We start from the raw sequence: 18,908 nt of genomic DNA, 5'->3' as shown, positions 1-18,908 counted from the left end.
TTTTTGCTGAGGTTTGCGTGATCTGCGCAAAAGGACAGTTAATTAACCCATTTTGGGCGGGAACTCCTTTTGGTGTTTTAAACATTGTTATAATTTAGCTATTGAAAAATAGCAGATCTACAAGCTCATAGCGCGCCACCGAGTGGCGCGCTACGAGCTTGTAGGTCTGCTATTTTTGAAAAATCGTGAAAATATTTATTTCAGAAAACTGGAGGATTTAGAAGGATTTTTTTAAATTTTGAGGTCAGGCCTAAATGGGTCAAATGATAAGGGACAATATCGGTGGCACCCAACTGTACATCAACACACACGGAAGCTCTCAGACATTTTGAACACGCTCGCTCATTAAAGGGAATGTGGTCATGCATCACGTCGATTGATTTTATTTCATGTATACCCTGGAAGTCCATCTGCTGCAGTTCAGCATCTTTACACATGTAGACGGTATTCCCATTGAAATAGAATAGAAAAAAGAAAAAAATGATTCATGAATATTTTAATTAGACCGATTCATATTGCTCAACAATAAAGTCATTTTCTTTATAAAACAGTGAACAAATAATACAGTTGATTACTAAATATCAATAAGTTTAGGGGGGGGGGGGGGAGAGAGAGCAGAAATGTACAATATAAAATTACCTTTTTCCCAATGTAGAAATCTAACAAGTGTTTTTAAGACGAGACCAACAATTCACAACTCAATGCTTCTGTAATATAATGTAAGAATTGATTACAGATTAAACGCACAAGCACACGCGGGTACGCACAGCGATTTAAATTAGCCACATCCTTTGTAGGTTATGAGACAAAGCATGTAACACTTGCTCCTCTTCTTACGGACATAACCAAAGCCTATTAGACAATCATCATCATAATTTTTCGACCGTGGTCGAGATCATGGATTTCACAATTAAAATGCCACGCCAAGACTTTCCGGTCCTTCATTGCCATCCCCAGTTCCTGCTTACTGATGCATGTGTCCCTAGCGATGACATCAGGGAACGACAGTTTTCTACCCCTGGTCTGCTTTGAGGCAGGACTCCAGAGAAGAAGGGAAGATATAACCTCATTGTCAGCTCTGTAGCAGTGGCCGGCAAACTGTGTTCTTCTGGTTTGGACTAGTGAAGAAACACGGGGAAGGTTGCCGTATATTAGATTAGTCGGCTCTTCCAAGGCAGATTTTGCGCTCTCATTAGAAAGCGGGTGTAAGTGCCATCCAACCGTTTCTCTAGTTTGAAAGTGTCCATGTCTCGGAGCCATAGAGTAGGTATTGGCTCAACGGTTGTCCTATTAGACAAAGTTGCACATGAATCAAGTTTGTTCATAGATTAGAAGCAAGTGTAGACATTGCAAGACCACTAGTGAGATGATATAATGGTGGTAAACATTTTGAGTACCCCTCAGACTCCATTGTTTTGCCCTCCGCCAGTTCGGGCACGGGAGCAGCGCATGTCGGACCATCGCATTTTCGCATCGCATCGCATGTCCCCGCGCTTCGGACCTTTGGTGTGTCGGAAAAGCGTGCGCACCCCAGTTCGGGTAAACATACAGTATGGTGCAGGTAACACAAGATATCGGATAGTCTACAAAGGGAAAACAAATTTCAAAAAGCAATAGGCAATATCTCTCGCAAAAGATGTTTGTTTCTTTGAAAGTTCATAGATCAGTTCATAAGAAGAGCAAATGTGTGTGTTCATGAGTCATAAAAAAGAGTCAGCAGTGCTCGCGTCCGTTTCATATCGACATATTCTTCCTCAATTTGTCATTGCAAGATCAATTTTTCCACAAAGACACATACAGTACATTATTTTACACATAAGAAAGCTGATCTGGCAATGGAGCACTGCGGGATATAAGAGGAGTTGAGGCTTCAACAATGTGTTTAAAACTTTATTTATTTTAAGGAAGGCAGAAACCTGTTTCTTAGCCTCTGTTGTACGATGCTTGCTCCAAAAATATACAAGCTCGAAAGTTGCCACGGTGCGACACATTGTGAGCTCTGATGTAGATAGGCTATTTTCAGTGTGTGACAGACATCTGCATCGCACAACGTGTAGTATAAAGTATCCACTACATCTCCTTTCTGTAAAGGACCTTGCACGCAGAGTCCGATGCAATTATTTGATTGGTCAATCAGTCAAATTTGGGGGGGGGGGGGGGGGGGGGGGGAGAGAGAATCCCTGCAGGAATAAAGAATAGGTGAAACTGAAAGAAATATAAATAATGCACCACCGCAGCCACTATTCGGATGGTAATTTTGCAGTATAGGATCGAAGAGGGTCATAGAGAAGCATGCGTTTGATTACAATTATTGTTGTCTGTTTTTCCTTGTACTAAAGATTAAAGAATCAGACTCTGTGTGCAAGGGGCTAAAGTGTAACAGAGCTAGATATATCTTTTTTACAGAATGTTATTCTCAAGACCCATGAGTAGGAGAGACAAAAAGCCATTTGACTGTTTGGTATTTGGTGTTGGAAACTGTAAAAAGGCAATATTCATAAAGTACAACATATTAACAGCTTCATAATTGCAGAATATTACACTTTACCCTTTGTGGAAATGCCTTCCTCCTCCAGTCCCCACACAAATGAAACCAGGGAACAGCTGTTAAATGAGTGATAATAGTAGTAATAATAATGATAAAAAAATAAATAAAAACTCCCTGCTTAATTGGCAATAGGTAGGTTTGCACTCTTTAAGTGTCCCATACACTTCAGACACTCCTCTAGCTACAGTTATTGATTTCCTCCCCAGGGAGCCACTGTAAAAACAAACACAACAATAAAATAAAAAGTAGTTCTGGTGAATCTTTGCAGCTCCAAGGGTGGCATAATGTTACACCTTCCTTTAAAGAGTCCTTCCTTCTTTAAAAAAATAATACAAAATAAAATCCATTGAGAAGAAAGGTTGATATATTCACGTAGGAAGTGAAAATGTCAACCTACTTGAAATTATACACAGCTTCGTTAGCAGAGAAGTCAGAGCTACTTGTTTCGAAGAACGTTCATTAATGATTCATTGTTCAGTCAACACACTTTTTAAAGCCTGGGGGATTTTGCTCAGTCTTTAGTCCGTGGTTAAACAAAGCCATGTTATCCTCACCAAGTCAATTAGCCGATGCAGTCAGTTAAACCATCCATTAGCATCCATCCAACGATCGAGCTGGGCAACTGTCCGTCAAACCTCTGTTCCGTAACAAACCGGCTATTTGATATGGTAATTAATGCCTATGCTGTTTTCAACACGTACGTGTAGTGATGAAGAGTGATGGGATGTAGCAAAGCTGACAGGTAAGTACCACAGGCCAAAAGTACATTATAAAACCTTAAGGGAAAAGGGGAAACAAACATTATTTCTCCAGGGTTTTCGCTTTGTTAGTCTGGAGGATATCCTTTCATTCCACTCTGACGAATAAGGGGTAAGAGGAAGAGTCCATCCGGGTCATCTGTCTTTCTGTGTCCCTGCTTATTGGTTTTCTTGTTCCGTTTAGTGCCGATTCCTTGGCTGGTCCGTTCAAAACTGTCCATCTGTAGTTAATGGATGGTAGACGAGTCTCTCAGCCAGGCACCAGGTAGTGGCCTTGGACACGTGTACTCATTCTGTAAAGAGAAGAATAGAGACATGGCATTAAAGGACTAGCCTGGCTAATAAGCCAGACTCAAATCACACTGTCGTGTGGTATTTGAGTCTGGAGATGCTGTGTATGGATCTTGTTTCCCGGGGGGCGGGTTCAAACATTTTCTCTTTGACGCAATTGGTTAGAGCTCCTGTCAGTCAAAGGTCTCAAGCATTGAACGTCAATGTACCAAAGCCCGCCCATATTGCATACCGTGTCCCGATTGGCCACACCAGTTCTCTGGTGTAGGAAATGGGCGTACAATTGAGCCTCTCCAGACCGTAATCGGCCGGCAGGATTTTTTTTTTTGCCAACGGCTGATTCGGTCTGGCTTATTAGCCAGGCTATTAAAGGACCACGTCACCACTTTTCAACCTATCTTCATATAATAGGTCCTCACTAATAATCATGATAAAATGGCACGATTCTTTTCTACTCAGTCTGTGTCTCATAGGAGGGCTGTGGGCAGTTTAGAAACCGTCCTCCAGTGACATCATCATTAGGCAGATTTTTTTTAAACAAGATTTTTTTTTACAAAAATTAGCTTGTATTCCCCATTGATGATGTCACTGGAGGACGGTTTCTGAACTACCCACAGCCCTCCTATGAGACACAGACTGAGTAGAAAAAAATTGCGCCATTTTTTCATGATTATTAGTGAGGATCTAGGTTGAAAAGTGGTGAAGTGGTCCTTTAAACCTTGTCTGACAAGGTTGTTCTCAAGCCAGTGAAAAACGTGGTGGTTCCAACATGGAGTTAATTAAGACTCCGGCAATCTTATCACAACACAATGGGGCTGTGATAATGCCAGCAAAGCAAATTAGGGTGAGCAATTAAACAGGCGATAAAAATCCCCCTCACTAGAAGGTTGAAGTACGGTGACTTTACCTAATGTCACGTGTGTGTGTGTGTGTGTGTATGCGTGTGTATGCGTGCGTGCGTGCGTGCGTGCGTGCGTGCGTGCGTGCGTGCGTGCGTGCACAGTACGAGTGTGTGTTTTTGTAAAATGCAGCTCAATAATACCAATGTTTATTTTAATTTTGAATAACATTTTCAGCGTTCTCTTTGAAAATGTTAATTAATGCCGAGGTAATTAAATTGAAATTCCCAATTGTCTTCGATTGAACTTGCTTGCCATAACATTTTACAGTAGCCTAGACACATTGTGCATTCTCGCACAGTGCTAATGGTAATACAACGATTGCTGTCTCAATTGCCCTTTAGTGCAGTGTGTGTGTGTGTGTGTGTGTGTGTGTGTGTGTGGGGGGGGGGGGGGGTGTAATACATAAAACAACAGTTAAGTATACAGTATATTTAACACAGAGGCAAGTTCCTAAACAGCAGCATACTTGGTGTTGTATGGTTGTCAAACACTACACATTTTGACAAGTTATTTCACTGTGGAACTTCCCCGGACCACCCTTTACATTTCATGTTATACAACGTTGGTAAATCGGTCACAAAAATGCACAATTTCACCCCAAACTCACTCCCCAATTCTGGATGGCAATGCTATGTGACTGAGTGTCCCAGAGCTACGGCTAAAGGGGAGGTCACAGATGGGGCTACAGAGCCCCTTACAGACATTATTTTACACATGAAATCATCCGTTCGTCCCCTAGGTATACTGTCCCCACAAGACTGATTAAAGGAGTCAAGGTTTCAGTTTTCCCGGACATTCACTCCATCATAAATCGTCCCCTCGCCACTGGTTCTGTGCCACCGGACTTTAAGTGTGAAATAATAATAACAATGTAGACCCCTCAAGTTCTTGGCTATTTTAGACCTACAGTATCTCTAAACACCCATTTGTATCGAAAGTTTTAGAGAAATGTGTACATATACTGTATAAACCTAAAACAGTGACAGCTCGAACAACCAACAACCTACTTGGAAATGGCTCCACTGAAAGTCACCAAATGACTTCAGCAGCCATTACAGGACGACAATTTAATCTTCCTCTATCGCAGCTTTTACAGTACATTAGACAGTCACATTATAATCTTATGCTCTTTTATTGTTTCTTGCACACTTTTTATGTGATGCTTTATGTGATGCTTTACGTGATGCTGTACAAAGCGCTTTGAAACTCAAAATCACATTTTCGTGTGTGAACTGAGTGATGCAACTACACTTATGATTATGGTAGTTATACTGTACTGTACTGTATCGTACAGTGTTCTGTAGCCTACTGTGTACTGTACTGTACTGTATCGTACAGTGTTCTGTAGCCTACTGTGTACTGTACTGTACTGTATCGTACAGTGTTCTGTAGCCTACTGTGTACTGTACTGTACTGTATAGAAAATGAATAAAATCCGCACATCCGCACATCCAGTCATTATTCATTTTCTATATGGTCATTTTGAATCTGCACCCAGCACACGCCTGAAACTATATGAAACTGTCTGAGTAGAGCGGGCCTTTTCCCTTGAAGTGAACTGTACTGTACTGTACTCATGAGTACTGTACTCAGCGGCGAACGGACCTGGCGATAGGCCCCGGTACAAATATTTGGTTTCATTAGCGCGACGGAACGTGACAAAATAGGCTACAGCTGAGCTTTGTTATGCTGCTGCCTGCTACATGAGCACAGTAACACACGCGTTGAAACAAGGCTGCGGTAAAGATACCAAGAAGGAGTGGACAGGGATGTCGTCTTTACTCTTTTTTCCCCCTCTTCCCCCTTCATGGGGGCTGGGCCCCGGTTGGTGCATTGAACCGGTTGCACCGTCAATATTTTCGCCACTGACTGTACTCCTGTACTGTACTATACTGTAGTCACTGTACAGTACTACTGTAATTGTTGTAGTGCACAGTGTGAAGCTTGATTGATTGGTTGAAGGTAGGTCACCCAGCGGTATTGCAGACGTACTCCAAACAGACATATACTGTACATAGGGACACACGTGGCCAGTCAGTGGAGCGGGGCCCGTTGTGGCGAGCCGCCCCACGTCCGAAACGGTAGAGAAATGAGAGTTACCATGTGGGGGTCTCCAGGGCTCCCTGGGGAGTCCCCGGAACATCCAGACCCCCAGGAATGCGGCCATGGGGCCTGGTCGGTTCCGGCGAGCCGCCCAAATGACAGAGTAACCGTGTGGGGGTCCCTCTACTGTACTGTACTAAACTGGCACACCCAAAATCACCACGGTTAATACCGTATGTGCGTGTGTGTTTGTGTGTGTGTGTGTGTTAGGTTGCGCACAGGTGGTGCAAAACAACCATGCTATTTTCGTGCTCAGACCCAGGCACCCACCCAGCCACCCACACAGCTCCGTAAGGGAGTGGTTGCACCACTCAAAAAAATTGCTAAACAGTATTATTGTCTCCGCCAGGCCGAGACTACGTTTTTGGCTCCGCCTGCCCAATCGCCCATCCATCATCAGCCATTTTCCACACGCGGTGCATATGAATTAGTCTTTACACCACACACACACACACACACACACACACACACACACACACACACACACACACACACACACACACACACACACACACACACACACACACACACACACACACACACACACACACACACACACACACACACACACACACACACACACACACACACACACGAGAACAAGTAATGTAGCATTGATCATTCAATACATGTTTCTGCACATTGCACTACCTTTTACAGCTTATGATAAATGGTATTGTTATATAGGGTAGCCTATTGCCCATTGTGAAATTAAGCCATTCTGGGCGGGAACCCCTTTTGGCGTTTTAAGCTAAATGCTATACTTTAGCTATTGAAAATAGCAGATCTACAAGCTCATAGGAGCTTGTAGATTTTTGGAAAAATCGCAAAAATGTAGCGCAAACCTTTGAATATATATTCTTTCACAATTAATATTTTTAACTCAAAGCTTTGCTTCTGGGCGGTCACTGAAACAACATATTTTCAGATGGGGCTCAGCGGCCAAACACAGATCATTCGGGGGGTCCTTGACATGGAAAAAGTTGAGCACCACTGACATAGAAACATAGGTTTTTCAGAAAAGACATTTTGTAGAATCGAGTTCAGGTCTAAATGGGTTAATGGCTTTGGAGTAAATATACTCTTGAGGACAGATGATGCATATGGTCGCCGTCTGGTGCCCGTGTTCCAGTGAGTGGACCCAATGTAATTATTATTTAGTCACAAGCGCTATAGGTAATACCTTACATTGGTTAATTATTTATAAAAGCCCACGGAGGGACTTCACTATACTGTACTTTCAACATGGCGTCCCTGTTCCAGGCATGTAATTTTGGTAAAAAATCTTCCAAAAAAATATCCGATAAGCTAGGTTGTAAATGGGCAATTTTCAAGACACTTTCACATGAAGTACAACAACAATACAAATACAGCCAGAATGATGTCTTTCTGCACGGAAGCACGATAGCACGATATGTTGATAGAGGGAAATGAGGGCTAAAATATAAATACATCTGACCTCACGGACACCAGATTGATAGCTTAACTCCTGCTTCTTAACTGTGCCCTATTAAGACGCTCTGTTGTTTCAGCGCAACCTCGCCCTCTAGGCCCCAGTGTGTGTGTGTGTGTGTGCGTGCGTAAGACTGCGTGCATGCCTGCGTGCGTGCGTATTTATGGACGAATAGATGAATTGCCATAATGATACCTACATCCAAACACAACATTGACGACTGTGTTGCTGTGTAGTTGGTGGCTGGTTCCCAGGTTCTGTTTTTCTATTTGTCATTTCGGATGTAGAATCTTATGAAAAGGTTTTGCACAGCATGCAGAAGGCTGCTGACTAATTTGGCACAGGTACTTTAATCAAAGTGTGTTAGCAGACCGTGTTAGAAATGCAATCCATGTTAATGGAACTGGATGGTATATAGGAATTATTATTACCTACAGCTCTGTGTCATCAAAAAGATACATGTTCCCTTCGGGGGGAAAGACAGAGACTATATTGCCCGTAAGGCTCCCATTCAAAGAAATTGCTTTTTATCGAGCTACGATTCATCACAGTCTGCATTTAAACTGAGATTAATGATGCATAAGTGTTGCTGTGTCTTGCACCAATACAAGCAGTTTAATAATCTTTAGGATGTTAGCTTTAAATACAGCCCTGATATGGACCATGATATTGACTCACAGCTAAAGTGGTGGCTTATTATTACAGTAATTTGGTGGCCACAGATCATAGGTCTTATCTTTCTTCTATAACAAGACATTTTAGATAAATTCAAAGGAATAGCATGGAAGTTGTTGCTCCATTGTCGAATAATTGCTTAGTTAGGCTACAAATGAATCTTATGAAGCTAAAAATGCCTGTCGATCCGGCCTGTCATGATTGGCCTTCTTAGAAGTAGTTTATCACTGTGAACAAATAACTTATGCACTGTGAACAATTAACTTATGCGATGACAATGTAACTAGAGTCGCTGCTTCTTCGCCTGGACATGGAATCTGGTTAGGATACCTCTCGGGCGTCTCCCTAGGCCTAGGGAGGTCCTTGAGGCACGTCCCACTGGGAGGAGATCCCGGGGCAGACCAAGGCGCAGTTGGAGGAAACACGTCAACTCGCTGGCCTTGGAACGTCTCGGGATCCCCCAGGAGGAAGTCACTAATGTTGCAAAAAAAAGATCTACTCACAAACGTGTCGCATTGCGACAGCCAGATCGAGTCTCTATGGCAATTTGGGGGTCCTTAGCAGGGAAAAGTTAGGGAACTGAATACAGTGGTTTTCCACTGTACTATTGTGAGTGTGTCTGGGGGTTACAGTCCATATAGTCAATGTCACTGTCAGTTCAATACTCTTATGGATTGCAGAACCTGCTGCTGAGCCTGACATAATAGCTTAACCCATTTAGACCTGGGAACGATTCTACAAATGTCTTCTAAATCCTGACAGTTTTCTGAAAAACCTATGTTTCTATGTCAATTATATGTAATTGGCCGCCGACCTCCATCTGAAAATGTGTTGTTCCAGGGACACCCCAGAAGCAAAGATTTGAGTTAAAAACGTTGGCTCTGAAAGAATATATATTCAAAGATTTGCACTACATTCACGATTTTTCAAAAAATAGCAGATCTACAAGCTCATAGCGCGGCACTCGGTGCCGCGCTATGAGCTTGTAGATCTGCTATTTTTCAAAAGCTAAAGTACAACATAATACTTAAAACACCAAAAGGGGTTCCCGCCCAAAATGGGTTAATACCCGGCTGCTCCGATGCCATTTGCCAGATGGTAACTGCAGTGAACACATTAAAGCGCTGAGGGTGCCCCCATGATGTGACCAGCCCAGGTCCTTGCTATGACGTGAACCCTGAGGAACTTGAAGCTGCGTGCTCACTCTCTCTCCACTGCAGTCCTGTCTCTATGTCTCTATGCAGACTCCTTTAAGGCCCCCAATAAGAACACTTCAGAAGAACTTTAATTTGCCAGTGCCTTTTCGATGCAGTATAGTTCTTGCACCTCCAAGATTTTCAAACTATAGCCGAACATCGTGTGTGATTGGTCGGAAGTTCAAGGGGACGCAGCGAAAGCAGCGACTCCATATTGGAGACACATTTCCCGAGTAGGTCAGGAGGTACACTAAAGTATAGTACGAACACCTCTGTAATCCCTATTTGATTGAGCATAAAACATAACCTTTTGGAAGAAGTAGCAAAACCTCTTTGACATTTGCCAAAGTGTGTCAGAGGGAGATTCTGGCACTGTACACAACGCTTCAGTCAGTGGCTCGAGCAATGGAGCAAGCCACGCTGTTGTCTAGTGGGCGGGTCTTACGTCCAAAACTCAGAACTGAGCATAGCATTAAAAAAAAAACACCTATGTCACACTTTTTGGTGGTTGTTATTGTCCCCGAGTCCTGAAACCACCACATCCTCTCTCGGCGAGCTGTCTCTTCGTTGTCTCTGTAATGAGGCCAATGACAGTGGTGTTGTCAGGCAACTTTATGATGGAGTTTGAGTTATGCGTGCTCTGGCCTCACAGTCACCCTGTGAACAGGGAGTACAGGAGGGGGGCTGAGGCACACACAGCCCCTGGGGGGCCCCAGAGCCCAGTCCATGTAAAGCAGCAACCTGGTGTACTCATGGTGTCAGGAACCGCACAACTGTTGCACCCTAGATCTCTGAGCCTGCGGCGACAGCCTTGCAGGATACAATGGTGTTGACTGCTGAAGTGTAGTGAACAGTTCTAGGTGGTAGAGGGCATTCTGGAGGGTGAGAACAATGGCATTGTTCGTCAAAGTTTTGTCCAAACTGGACAAAACTTGGAACGGTCTGCGCACACAGAAGCAATCGGAGTGTTTTTAATGTACAGCACAGCACAGCACAGCACAGCAGCAGTCTGACAAACGGACACATTTCGGCTGGCCTTCCTCAGTGTTGGTGAAGGCCAGAGGAGCCGAGGACACATCCACTTTGTGAGACCGGCTGCAGTCAGACTGCTGTGTTTGTCAGACTGCTGCTGCGGTACATTAAAATACACAAAACTTGCTTCAGTGAGTGGGGACAGTTCTTTAAGTCTGTTTGCTATGAGTCTGCACCCGTCCTTGTTTTTTATTTAACTACCGTCCTGTCACTAGAGCATTCTTTCGGCTCGAGACGTTAGTATTCTTTCGGCTCGAGACGTTAGTCCTAGAGTATAGGTTTAATTAGTGTGTTGGGCATGCAGTATTTACTGTACTGTAGAAAAATACATCTGCATTTTCCACGGCAGCTGATTTGCATTTTCAAATCTTTGATATATTGTAGTTTTCAGGACATAAGTCTAATTGTCTGTTAATTTATATAACACTGTAATGCAGGTAGGTACTATACAAAAAATGTACAGTACATTAAAAATTAAAATGCACAGTCCCGTATGCAAAAGAATAATCTGTTGCTTCGTATCATAACACATGCTTGAATTGCAGGCTGTTGATAGTATGGATCCCACGCACGCACACGCGTACACACACACACACACGCTCGCGCATAGCACTGTATTTAATAACTGTAAATCCATTATGAAGTAGCCTATTCTGTTTATAACAACATTTCTGAATCCGAGTTGTTCTTTAAAAGGGGCGCAATATTTTATTCAATTGATTCATTTATATTAAATACATGTTTATTTATTAGACTTCATTAATAAACAATCAACCATAATAGTCTACTGAAATAGCTTGGCTATACTGTATGCCCACATCAGCAGCCATTGGCTATTGGGCAGGAAAATAGAAATACTACTGATTGACATCTTCTAAAAACACAGATAAACACAAACCGAATTGATCTCAGGGGCAGTTTCTGTCATGAAGAACTGTGACACTTGTTGTTGGGTCTTCTGTGATGGTATACGTTAATGTTTATCCCTGAAGCATGCCGTTTGCTATCCAACAGTCCCCCATGCATGCGCCACAGAAAATATACGGCGACATACTTTGCAATTTGCTTGTATATTTCCCGTGATGCTGTCAAGCCAGGGATTTGCCTCTTCCCTGCACTCACGTCTACATTTTTAAGGCGTTTTCTTTGGTGGAGCCGGACGCGGTGGATATATCAGCTTCTGTAGAACTTGTAGTACTAGTAGACATTTTTTTAAACAGCGTGGTGTGGCGGAGGGGCCGGCCGGCGAGACAGGCACTGGATTTGGCACGTCGCCACGGCGCGCAGAGCACACATTACACACATGCAGATCGGCAGGTTTTTGTTTATGCTCGTGGGAGGTCCTGCGTGACCCCCACGACAGAACAATAAGGGCCTTTCTCGGCCCCACCCCTCTCCAATTGTTTATATTGTGTTTAGTTTCCAAGATGTCCGCAGCACCAGGAGGGGGTGGGGCGGAGGTGAGCGGGTGGGGTCGGCATATGCCCTTACTGGGCTGCGTTCACACTTTCAAGACACCTGTCTTGTGTCTGTGTTTAATGGCCGCTCCAATGCATTTCCAATGGAAGCCCATAGGGTTTGACCAAACATTTTGTTTGATGGGGGGAGGGGGGGGGCAGAACACATCCATCAAAGCTGTGTTCAGACACAAGGCAAGTGTCTTGAATGCAGCTCAGTAAAGGCATATGTCGACCCCGCCCGCTCACCTCCGCCCCACCCCCTCCTGGTGCTGCGGCCATCTTGGAAACTAAACACAATATAAACAGTGGGAGAGGGGTGGGGGCAGAGAAAGGCCCTTGTGCTGTCTTTAATAGTTCCTTTTTTATTTTGTTCATTATTGTTAAATTCAGTGTTGACGTTTGTGTGACAGATCGCGCAGGGGGTATTTAGGAAAATACGGAACAACTATATCACAGTCAAATTGTGCATCGTCACTGTGCTGATACACAGAAAACTGGAAGACTGGCAGCTTCTCATCTGACTTGCCGATAGTTGCAGGCATATCAAGCTCTTAAAGGCAAGGGCAGGGGAGATGACACTCTGGTTTAATTCATGATTCCCCCCCAAAAAAATAACAAACAAACATGATTAATCGCACTCAGATAATGCACATTTGAAGTAGCCTAAAGTAGCAAAAGTGGAGTTGGACACACCCACATTATGCTTGTGCCCTGCGACTTAGACCATGTACCATAGAAAGGTTTGCATACAGGGCCCTACTGTCAGTCTCAATATAATGGCATATGTCATCCTATATGTCTGGGAGTGTGACAGCCAATCCTGTCAACATTATAATTGCTTGACTATTTCATGCTAAGGGTGTCTATGCTAGCCTGGCATATTTGTATCGAACCAAACCGGTGCAGCTTGCTTTCACGTTGCGTTGGGTATCTGAAGATGCCAAAACACTTTGTAACAGGAAAAGCAAATGAATAGCATGGCAATTAGCATAAACATCATAAAGGTCTGTATCCTATCGCCTACCAATGTCTTGGAATTAAGGGGTAAAACAACAGAACAGTATAGGCTACTGCTTCCTTTAACAATACTATGGCTATGTCTCGAGTTTTGTCAAAGTTATCCATGCCAGTTCGAACCCGGGCTACCCCAGAGTTAGTGTCAAAGTGTCCTTGAGCAAGTCACTGAACCCCGAATTGCTGGTTGGTGCCTTGCATGGTTTCCGCCGCCATTGGTGTGTGAATGGGTGAATGTAATGCACAATCTATGTAAAGCGCCTTGGATAAAGGCGCTATAAAAATGCACCATTTACCATTTATTGTTAAAATTCATAGAAGAAATGATCTGGCTGAAATTATTCCTCAAATTCCATGTAGAAATGTATTTCTAAAAGTTGTATGTTCAGGCTTTACCTAACTGACTTTATTAGATTTTAATATACTAACTAAGGCACACCTGATTTGAAGGTGAACAAGATTAACAACAACATTTCTTTGCCAAAACGAATCAATCTACAAGCTCACAATGTGTCACGTTGGAAAGCATTGTGAGCTTGTAGATCTACCATTTTTGGCAAAGAAATTTGGTATAGATAAAAGCGATCCAAGTAGACTACACTTGTGAATCAGGTCTGTTTTTTTTTAAGATATATTTTTTTGGCTTTTTCTGCCTTTATTAATAGGTTGAAAGGCCGTCGGGATCGGGAGTCGAACCCGTGGCATGCCGTGAGGCCTAGGTGCCCAGACGGTTGAGCTAACCGCCTGGGGAATCAGGTCTGTTTTAAAATGAATATATAGGGTTGAAGTGGTTAAACGCCAGTAGACCTATTCCAGTTCCACTCATGACTGCTATAATGTAGTGAGCGAAAGCTTGACAGTTTGGCCTCATTCGAGAGCAGCAGACGATGAATTAATCTCCATGCCAAGATCAGCTGGCACACCCAGCCATCCAGCATATATATCCAAGGTTGCCTCTATACATTTTTCCTCTTAAACCCTCTAGTGTGTGACTTAACCTTTAAATAGCCCATTTAGGGATTGGCTTCAGGTTTATCCAACATTTCCTTAATAGCCACATGTGCAAATCATCAACACGCATTGGGTTTTGCTTGCTTAAGCATTTTCCAGAGCTTTCAGAGTCCGCTTGAAATTGTCCAACTTTCAGCTGCCAAAGCTGAGCTAGTTGTATGAAGGAGGGATCTATAGCACGCCCTGAGCTAGTTGTATGAACGAGGGATCTAGAGCACGCCCTGAGCTAGTTGTATGAACGAGGGATCTAGCACGCCCTGAGCGGAGGGATCTATAGCACGCCCTGAGCAGAGGGATCTATAGCACGCCCTGAGCGGAACTTTGATTTAACGCTCATGAAACAGCCTGAGAAGCCTTCACTTAGTCTTAACCCATTTAGACCTGAGGACGATTACACACAATGCCTTCTAAATCCTGACAGTCAGTGGTTAAACATTTTCATGTCAAGGGCCCCCAAAAATATATGTAATTGGCCCCTTCTGAAAATATGTAGTTATAACCCATTTAGACCTGTTAACTGATTCTACAAAATGTCTTTTAAATCATGACAGTTTTCTGAAAAACCCTATGTTTCTATGTCAGTGGTGCTCAACCTATTTCATGTCAAGGACCCCCAGAATTATCTGTACTTGGCTGTGGACCCCCATCTGAAAATATGTAGTTCCAGGGACCCCCCCCCCCCCCAGAAGCAAAGATTTGAGTTAAAAACGTTTGCTCTGAAAGAATATATATTCCAAATTTGCGCCACATTTTCACGATTAAAAAAAATAGCAGATCTACTCTTAGCTGTACTGTACTGTACTGTACTGTACTGTACTGTACTGTACTGTACTGTACTGTACTGTACTGTACTGTACTGTACTGTACTGTACTGTACTGTCTGTCTGTCACTGTATTGTACTGTACTGTAACACCCCAAATCATTATATATAGCCTACAGTTAATGTGTGTGTGTGTGTGTGTGTGTGTGTGTGTGTGTGTGTGTGTGTGTGTGTGTGTGTGTGTGTGTGTGTGTGTGTGTGTGTGAGAGTGTGTGTGTGTGTGAGAGTGTGTGTGTGTGTGTGTGTGTGTGTGTGTGTGACACTTGGTTGTGCAAACAAATCAAACGCACTCGGTGCCGCGCTGTGAGCTTGTAGATCTGCTATTTTTCAATAGCTAAAGTATAACATAGTGCTTAAAACACCAAAAGGGGATCCCGTCTGGAATGGGTTAACCTTCTGTCTCAGGTAGAGAGAGCTGAAGACGGCTACGCGTACGTAGCGTACACTGCAATCAAGTATAGTAAGAACACTAAGAGACCTGGTGTGCTCTTTAATTGACAGACACACACACACACACACACACACACACACACACACACACACACACACACACACACACACACACACACACACACACACACACACACACACACACACACACACACACACACACACACACACACACACACACACACACACACACACACACACACACACACACACACACACACACACACACACACACAGCAGGCACTTAAGAGTGCTGCAGCCTATCATTAACACTTCATGCCATACAACATGTTGAGTGCATGAATGATTGTCTCACCACAGGCAGCTGGGCATATTTAGCTACTGAAAAGATCATTCAACCCATACAGCAGATTGACATTACCTCCCCCGCACAGAATGAACCTTAAAGGACAACTTTAGTTTTTTTCAACCAAGGTTCATGTTTTAGGTTGTTATTAGAGAAAGTAAAAGATGAGTGTTAATATTTTTTCATTTGCTGCTTTCTTGCGTTTAAAAAATCGCTATAAAATGTAAAAAAATACATATTTAGCCCCATGCTCGAATGCCCCCGCCCCCCTGTCAAAAACAGCTAAAATCCCTAAAACGAAAGAAAGCAGCAAAATGGAAAAAAACAACACTCATCTTTTACTTTCTCTAATAACAACCTAAAACATGAACCTTGGTTGAAAAAAACTAAAGTTGTCCTTTAAGTTCACCTCCGTTTACCCCAATGTGTATATTTTATGTAGATTAATGGAACCTTCTTTACTTTTATATTTAAGTTGAAATGTCTCTATTCCTGCGAAATGATTGCTGTACATATTATTTTCTGTTTCACTCGTGCGTGTGCGACTGTGCGTGTGTTGACAGGGGAGTTGCTATTGCTAATGTGTTGCACCCTTGGTCAACACATTAAACGTATTTTAGCACAGCAAGAATACCGTATAAAAACAACTTGGAAGAGTCTGAGGCTTCGTACACACAAAGAACAACTGTGCTGTGCTCTGCCTGTGTTTCATGGCCGCCCCAATGCTTTTCCAATGGAAAGTCACGTGGTTTGACCAAACACTTGTGTTTGATTGCCCCCCCTCCCCCCATCACACACAACTGTTTGGTCAAACCATGTGACTTCCATTGGAAAAGCATTGAGGCGGCCATGAAACACGGACAGCACAGAGCATGTTGGTCTGATATGTGCGTACGAAGCCTCAGGCTTCGTACAGATGCTTTTCCAATGGAAGTCACGTGGTTTGACCAAACAGTTGTGTGTGTTGGGGGAGGGGGGTCAATCAAACACAAGTGTTTGGTCAAACCACGTGACTTCCATTGGAAAAGCATTGAGGCGGCCATGAAACACGGACAGCACAGAGTGCCTGAGAACACAACAATCCCAGCTGAAGGTCACACAACATGCTTCAGCTCCTATACTGCAGCCATCATGCAAATTGTCCCCCATGATGAAAGAGTACCAACTTCTAAAGGTGCGTTCAAAGGCCTCAATCACACTGTGTCTTGTCCAAGGACGGGCACCCATTGGTAATGCATTGGGGGGCGGCCATTAAACACGGACAAGACAGCCGTCTCAATAGTGTGATCAGACTTGGATGGTTGGAGCGGCGTGATTACATACAATGTCAATGCAATGACGAGAAGTTGCGCGAACGGGCGCGGCGCGCCATGGCGCGGCACAAACGGGGTGAACAGAGCGAATATTTTTTGTTTTGCTCCGTCGTATCTAGCCCATTTAGACCTGAGGACGATTCTACAAATGCCTTCTAAATCAGTTTTCTGAAAAACCCATGTCAGTCGTTCTCAAACATTTTCATGTCAAGTACCCCCAAAAATATATGTAATTGGCCGCCGACCCCCATCTGAAAATATGTTGTTCCACGGACCCCCCCCCCCCCCGAAGCAAAGATTTGAGTTAAAAACGTTCGCTCTGAAAGAATATATATTCAAAGTTTTGCACCACATTTTCAAGATTTTTCAATCTTGGCACTCGGCACTCTGTGCCGCGCTACGAGCTTGTAGATCTGCTATTTCTCAATAGCTAAAGCATAACAATGCTTAAAACACCAAAAGGGGTTCCCGCCCAAAATGGGCTAGGAGCTCACAACGCGTCATGGATGTGACACGCTGTGAGCCGGCAGACGAGCTATTTCAGGCGGCCAGCGACCGCCATACGATGAAGCACAAATCCGGTCTTTAAGACTAATAATCCCTGCTCTTTTCAAGAAACAGGTAACATGGTCTCCGGGGAAGGTGCAAGGCTGCCCTCTCTTTCATCCGCTTTCTCAATTGTCCTGATGAGCTTTTAATTAGAGCAGTAATTAGTGCAATGCAAACATGATGTAATTAGTTTGCTCTGTGTCAGGGGAGCTGGAACTAACACAGATATAATTCCAGTCCCTCTCCACAGGATCACACGGCTCTTTCTCCACTCAGGGCTCCAATTATCCTATTGTATTCTCCCCACCCATTGCCTGTACTCCTGTGTGAAGCAGCATGCTATCCTCTCTTTCCCCATCAAAGAGCACGGGAGGCTAGGCAGAGAATTCGTAAACGATTTCAATGTCATTTTATTGTAAAAAAGCAATGGCAAATTAATCATGGGGAGGAAAGACAAGTGCAACACAATGCTCCTGATAGAACCTCGGTATGGAAGTGATTGTTGTGCGTGCGCGTGTACGTGCGTGCAAACTTGATTGTGCCTATTTGTATGCAATCATAAATGTGTATCCAACCGTGTGTGCGCGGGTGCGTGCGTGCATGCGCGCGTGCATGCGCGCGTGTGTGTGTGTGTGTGTGTGTGTGTGTGTGTGCGTGTGAGTGAGTGAGTGAGTGAGTGAGTGAGCGAGTGAGTGAGTGAGTGAGTGAGTGAGTGAGTGAGTGAGTGAGTGAGTGTGAGAGTGTGTGTGTGTGTGTGTGTGTGTGTGTGTGTGTGTGTGTGTGTGTGTGTGTGTGTGTGTGCGTGCACTCCTGTGGCTGTGGATTTATACTGTGTGTCATGATTCCCCCATAGGATGGACATGGGATTGCTCTAATCTTCTCACTCGATAGATACAGGGGGGCTGGGGGGAGGGGGGGCTGGGGCAGATCAAAGTAATTCATAGCTCAGCTTATATCAATAAATCATTAAACAAATCTCAAAGCAACAGAAAAAAAAGCCCCATGAACAAACCCATCCATAATGC

General features: G+C 43.7%; 1 protein-coding gene across 6 annotated transcripts in view; it reads right to left on the bottom strand.

Annotated features, from left to right (window-relative positions):
- Positions 1 to 499: 499 nt before the first annotated feature.
- Positions 500 to 18,908, bottom strand: part of lrrtm4l1 (leucine rich repeat transmembrane neuronal 4 like 1) — a 241,050-nt gene continuing 222,641 nt past the window's right edge. For all 6 annotated transcript variants that reach the window (XR_013791932.1, XM_079524526.1, XM_079524527.1 and 3 more), the window contains one exon: positions 500 to 3,599. Coding sequence is in view for 5 of the 6 variants with exons in the window: in XM_079524526.1 (XP_079380652.1) it covers positions 3,534 to 3,599 (66 nt within the window). In the remaining variant the exon portion in view is untranslated. The remainder of the gene's footprint in view (positions 3,600 to 18,908) is intronic.

Source organism: Electrona antarctica (genome assembly GCF_951216825.1).
Source record: "Electrona antarctica genome assembly, chromosome: 16".
NCBI lineage: Eukaryota > Metazoa > Chordata > Actinopteri > Myctophiformes > Myctophidae > Electrona > Electrona antarctica.
This window is presented reverse-complemented; position numbering and strand designations above follow the sequence as displayed.